The 5,502-nt window shown below is 33.6% G+C and overlaps 1 protein-coding gene across 2 annotated transcripts; it reads right to left on the reverse strand.

Moving 5' to 3' along the window:
* Nucleotides 1-309: 309 nt before the first annotated feature.
* Nucleotides 310-5,092, reverse strand: LOC105973706 (branched-chain amino acid aminotransferase 2, chloroplastic). 2 transcript variants are annotated; one of them, XM_088821666.1, is made up of 10 exons: nucleotides 4,979-5,092; nucleotides 3,344-3,426; nucleotides 3,041-3,218; nucleotides 2,778-2,954; nucleotides 2,569-2,700; nucleotides 2,157-2,255; nucleotides 1,288-1,404; nucleotides 1,098-1,193; nucleotides 817-929; nucleotides 310-682 (listed from the first exon to the last, which is right to left on the reverse strand). In XM_088821666.1, exons 1-10 carry the CDS (start codon nucleotides 4,982-4,984, stop codon nucleotides 565-567), a joined length of 1,119 nt encoding a protein of 372 aa, XP_088677792.1. In that variant the 5' UTR covers nucleotides 4,985-5,092; the 3' UTR covers nucleotides 310-564. The 2 variants fall into 2 exon arrangements, with proteins under 2 accessions (XP_088677792.1, XP_012854195.1); XM_012998741.2 differs by lacking the exon at nucleotides 4,979-5,092 and adding an exon at nucleotides 3,569-3,852.
* Between the last annotated feature and the right edge of the window lie 410 nt (nucleotides 5,093-5,502).

The raw sequence follows: 5,502 nt of genomic DNA on the forward strand, positions 1-5,502 counted from the left end.
TCGACCCATAAATATTGTATTATTATGATTTATCTTATCTTCTAGGGAGCATTTTTGTCTGAAGTCCCGGGGCCGATAAAATAATTGGGTTTTCAGTAAATCATTTAATTTTATCTCGACTAATCTTATCTTAGCAACCAAACGAGGCACGTAAGTCATTTATTATATTTTTTACAATTTTTTTCTTAAATGAAACATAAAATTAAAAAAATTGGATTCAGCCCATATGAGTCATATGACAAAGCCCGAACCTACTAAATGAGGTTTAATTTGCAGAGTTAACATAAACATAAGCATAGATTGAACATATGAAATATAATTTGACAATTTATTATGTCTAAACAAAAAATAGTAAATATTATCCATACAAAGAAATTCAACACCCACAAGCGTTACGAAGAGCAAGCGAACTTCAGAGTCACGAGTCCAAAATAAAACGAGAGTGCCAAAATTACAACAATCCATTACTCTAGTTCTCACGAATTTTCCACAAATGCGAAAAAGAAAATAAATTTAAAACAACTGATAATAAAAAATAATAATAATAATAAAAATAAAAATAGGCTACTTGAGCTCAACTATCCAACCCATTTTATCCTCAGTGAGCCCCATTTGAAGGCTGGTGAGTGCTGAGTAGAGTTGCTGAGACACGCGCCCCACTCCTTCGCTTCCATACGACACCCTGCACCAATTAATTTAATATTTGCATTATGTCACCAAAATTCTTACATGTAATAATCTCGGAATTTCTGATATAATTTTGCTGATTTTTTTTATTTTTTTTTGGTAATGAAGAACTCGGATAAAGAAATTAACCTTTTGCCAAGATATGTTATGCTGCCTACAGGTGAGACCACAACAGCAGTTCCAGTGCAAAACACTTCATCAGCATCGAGCAGTTCCTCTACCGCCACATGGCGTTCCTCCACCTATTATTATATCACAAGAAAAAAAAAACACGGAAAATTATAAATCAGTTAAACCTGTGCGGTGCTTAAAGAATTGCCGATCCTGTTAATGCAACAGCAAACAATTAAAACAATACGAAATATGATAAAATTAGTATCTTTAGAAACTCAAAAACGGGAATAAAGTACCTGGAATCCTTGACTAAGAGCAACGTCTAGTATGCTCTTTCGTGTGATACCTGGCAGGATTGTCCCTTTTATTGCGGGAGTCGATATTACATTGCCCTGAGTATTATTTAGTAAATTGTTAAAAAGGAAGATTCCACATTGAGTAGTGTTTACTAAAAAACGTAACAAGTTTAGTTAGAAGAAATCGTACCTTGACAACAAAGACGTTGCAAGAGGAGACTTCTTCCAAGTATTTTTTGTTAATGCTGTCTAAATAAAGAACGTCGGAATATCCTTTTGCTTTTGCAGCACTCTGAGCCTGTAGAACCTGTGTGAAATAATAGTCCGAATGATTCAGTTTTCAGAAACGGGATACAAAAGGCGATACACATAAGAGTTATCTTTATACATTGGGTGGTGTTTGTGAGTTAACGCGTAATCTGTAGTTCGGTATTTGCAAATATAAGCTTTTCCTTTTGTTTCTCTTATAATAAATTATTAATCTCAAAAGCACTTTTGTAAGTAATCGAAAGTTGCATTGGATGCTTATGCCCTTATTGTTTTTATCCAAACCGACTTCCCCCCTAATTTGTATCTTTAATTATTTACAAACTTAAAGTGTGTTCTTAATTTTTCCTTCCAATTATTTATAATATTTTTATTTGAATTATTAACAAGTATTTAGAATGTTGTGAATTGAAGTTCTGTTTTTCAATGGATCACTATTAAATCTAGTCGTAATATGAATAAAAAAGTTGAGAAATCTAGAATAGTTCGTATAGGAACTATTCTATGTTCAAAAGAAATTACGGAGGCCCGATTCCCCATATACACTAATATAAACAGGAATAGTGAAGTACGAAACATGAAAGTAGTTCAAACGAAAAGAAAAGCGGATAATTTAATAGGAAAAGGGATAAGAACAGATACCAAAATTACTAAATATAGAAAGATGCAAAGTTATGAAAGCCTTTTCGGAAACAGTAAAAAGGCGGGTGATAAGTAGACACAGATGTAAACAAGAACCAACAGAATAATAAGGTATAAATAATAAAAAGAATAAAAAGAAAAGTGACTCACAGCAGCATAATTTCCGATAGTCTTCACTCCGCCAGTACCACCAGGAGTTGCTCTATGAATTTCAGTCTCGACTATCAAATTTATTGGTGCCAAACCTTCCTGAAAATACAGCACATAATCCAAATAGTACACAGTAGATAAAATATTTCTTTTTTTTTTTTTGTTTTTTGAGAGAGAGAGAGAGAGAGAGGAACCCAAAAAATATTCGTCCTTGCGTAAGTATTCATATAATTTGTTCCTATTACATAAAGGGAATGTAGCCAAATCAGGATATTCAAGTGTTTTCCGACACGAACTATTCATTCAAGAATGCATTGTCACATATCATCATAAACATGAAAAGAGAATATTCTCAGACAGAATCATATTTCCTTAAAACACATGCATGCATAAGGATATAAGTCGTTTTTACCTTGAAATAGTTTCCAACAGGGGAAACGTAAATCAAGAATGTGTACTCGGGAGAAGGTGCGAGACCAAGAACAGCTCCACTCCCCATAAGCAACGGTCTTATATATAAAGAACCTTTACCCGGTGGCGGAATCTGAAACATTAAAAAACGATAAACAACTCTCGGAAACAACAATAACATCACAAATAAATATTGAATCGAAATGGTACCCATCTCTCGTTGGCTAAAACAGTGGCTTTCACAGCCTCCACGAACTGATCCACAGTCGGTGCAGGCATGCACATTCGTTCGGCCCCCAATCTAAGGCGTTGCCCGTTTTCCTCGGGGCGGAATAGTAAAATGTTGCCGTCGTGTTTCCTATAAGCTTTTAATCCTTCAAACAATCCCTAAATTCATATATTTCAAGATTCAGAAATTGAGGAAGCGAAAACTTATTACTGGGGTAGTAGTAAACGAGACATTGTAACAAAACCTGGCCGTAATTCAAAACGCCAGCAGACGGGCTCAATTCGATGTTCCCGAATCGGATTAATTCACCTTTGGAAAAGGTTTCGCCTTGGGAACACTTCATCGTGTACATGTAATCAGTCGGCATAAGCCCAAAACCAAGGTTGTCCCAATCAATGTCAGCTAATTCTGATGCCACATTGCTGTATAAAATTAAACCCCCAAAAAATCAAAATCAAATATACAAAAAAAAAAAAAAAAAAAAAAAAAAAAAAAAAAAGAAGCAAAAATTAGACAGTAATTAATTGAAGTGAGAAAACGAATATACCTAGTGGGGGAGGCCACTCGAAGAGAATTAACATTGTTATTGCTGTGATTACTGAAAGAAGCGAAACGGGTCTGCTTCTGTAGCTGCGCACAAAATCAATACTATAATCAAAACAAAGGATCTAAAAATAGAAATCAAATAAATATCTAAATTGAGAAGGGGGCGGGGGGCGAAAACCCCCCATTGGAGTGAATGGCGGCGGCGGCGGCGGAGAAAACAAAATACCTGGAGAGAAAGAGAATGGGGAGAAAGGAGTTTATGGTCGGTGGAAATAGGGGGAGGAAGAATCTTAATAGCACTGCGGGAAGGGCCGAGGAGAAGGTGGTGGGAAGGGGAGTTAGGGTGTAGCCCTGCGAACACAGCGCCGCTCTCCATTTCTCTCTCTCTCTCTCTGGTTTTCGGGTTTTCGTTTCTCTCTCTTTGACCAGTGAGTGTAAAACGATGAACAAATAATAATATACTAGTCAAAAATTCAAAGTAGGCCCTCCTTCTTTCTATTTAAACCCAAGTAGCCCCTGTTTTATATAACTTCTAATATTTTGACTGGCAATTTACGGAGACGATTGAGGTACTGACAAATTACGAAAAAGAAACTATCTTATTTGAATAATTACAGTTGTCCCCTTCCTTTTAAATATTTTTACATAAAGGGTTATGTAACTCGGTTATTTACATAATCAAATCATATTTTTAGTTCAGTAAACGGTATATTAATGTTGGCAATACCGAAATTTCGGTTCGGTTTCTTACCTATTTAACATCCCTAAATTTATATTTGGAGGGTTTTTTTTTAAGATAATATATAGTTGAGGGGATGACTGTAATTATCCAAACAGTAGGGCATTTCATAATTTGACCATAACTCAGGGGGTTGACGCAATTTAACCATATTTTGATAAATTCGTGAGAGGAAGAATCTTTTTACGACCACCCCTCAGATATGGTTAAATTACGAAAATACCTCTTTAATTTGGATAATTACAATCATCCATGGACTATATATTGTCTTACACGTCAATTCTTACGGTCTTAAATTTACTTAATGAATGAGGGGTATCTTTGTAAAACAATAGATAATCGAGGGATTGTTGTAATTAGCAAAACATGAGGGTTTTTTTTTTTTACTTGACCTTACTCCTGGGGTGGGCCCCATTTGACCTACAAAAAATCTTTTTGGAGTAAATTTATAAGTTTTTCTAAATAGTTCACAAACTATACAAGCAAATGTAAGTGAAATTATAATCGGTTTTAAACCTCTATAAATTACTACAACTATGGCTAACAAAATTCTATTAATTTAGCGAAATATTAAATTATTAAACTAATAATTTTGTACATTTTCATTATATTGGAACCAAAGCAAAATTATTATCCAATCGAGAGATTACTAATTTATTGAGTATTAACTTATTGACGTTCTACTATAAACTTATGCGATATGATAAATTCGTGGTAGAAAATAATTGGCAGATAAGGACTTTGGGGAGGGGGGGGGTGTAGTTGACGGTAACACTGGCGGCGTTACCTCTCACTCATAATATTTTACTGTTTAATAAATCGTAATAAATCTCATTCGAATTCTAATATTTAAATAAAATTGATATATACAGGAATAAAAATTGCAAGACAACGAACCTCCATTGTTGGTTTCTGCGGTAGAACAACAAGGCTCAAAAGCTGAAGATTGCAGTGCAGAAATTTGAGATGCCAAATAATAGTTTTTGCTTACTACTATTTTCTCTCTTGTTTACATTACATTAGCATGATGTCTATTTATATATAATAAGGGGTGTTTGTAAAAGTTTTTGGAGATCCACTTTGAAGATTTTTATATTAAATTACAAATCTTTAGCTCACATCACAAATTAATTTCCAAATCTTTTTGACGTATTTCAAGTACATTTTTTAGATAGTGTTTATAAAAGTTCTTCAATAAATAAAAGTTGGTGATTATGAGTTAAGTTAATAATAAATGTTTATTTGTAAAAGTTGGGTTGTTTACAAATAATTTACTTTAAGATAGTTGTTTCAGTGGTGTTTTTTTATATTTTAGCTTAAATTAATTTATTTTAAGAAAATTAAAAGTAAAAGTTGGTATTGCAGATACTTCAAAATTGATTTTGAGCCAAAATATAGAATTTCAATAAATTATAATTGCA

This window comes from Erythranthe guttata, chromosome 8, assembly GCF_056151865.1.
Source record: "Erythranthe guttata isolate IM_541 chromosome 8, IM_541, whole genome shotgun sequence".
Classification (NCBI taxonomy): Eukaryota; Viridiplantae; Streptophyta; class Magnoliopsida; order Lamiales; family Phrymaceae; genus Erythranthe; species Erythranthe guttata.

Excerpts from the sequence above, each read along its gene's own strand:
- LOC105973706 (XM_012998741.2), bottom strand. The coding sequence starts at position 3,718 with ATGGAGAGCGGCGCTGTGTTCGCAGGGCTACACCCTAACTCCCCTTCC. Across the intron at positions 2,955-3,040 it reads GCGTTTTGAATTACGGCCAG|GGATTGTTTGAAGGATTAAA; the intron begins GTTTTGTTACAA and ends ATATGAATTTAG. Across the intron at positions 1,194-1,287 it reads GCAACGTCTTTGTTGTCAAG|GGCAATGTAATATCGACTCC; the intron begins GTACGATTTCTT and ends AATAATACTCAG.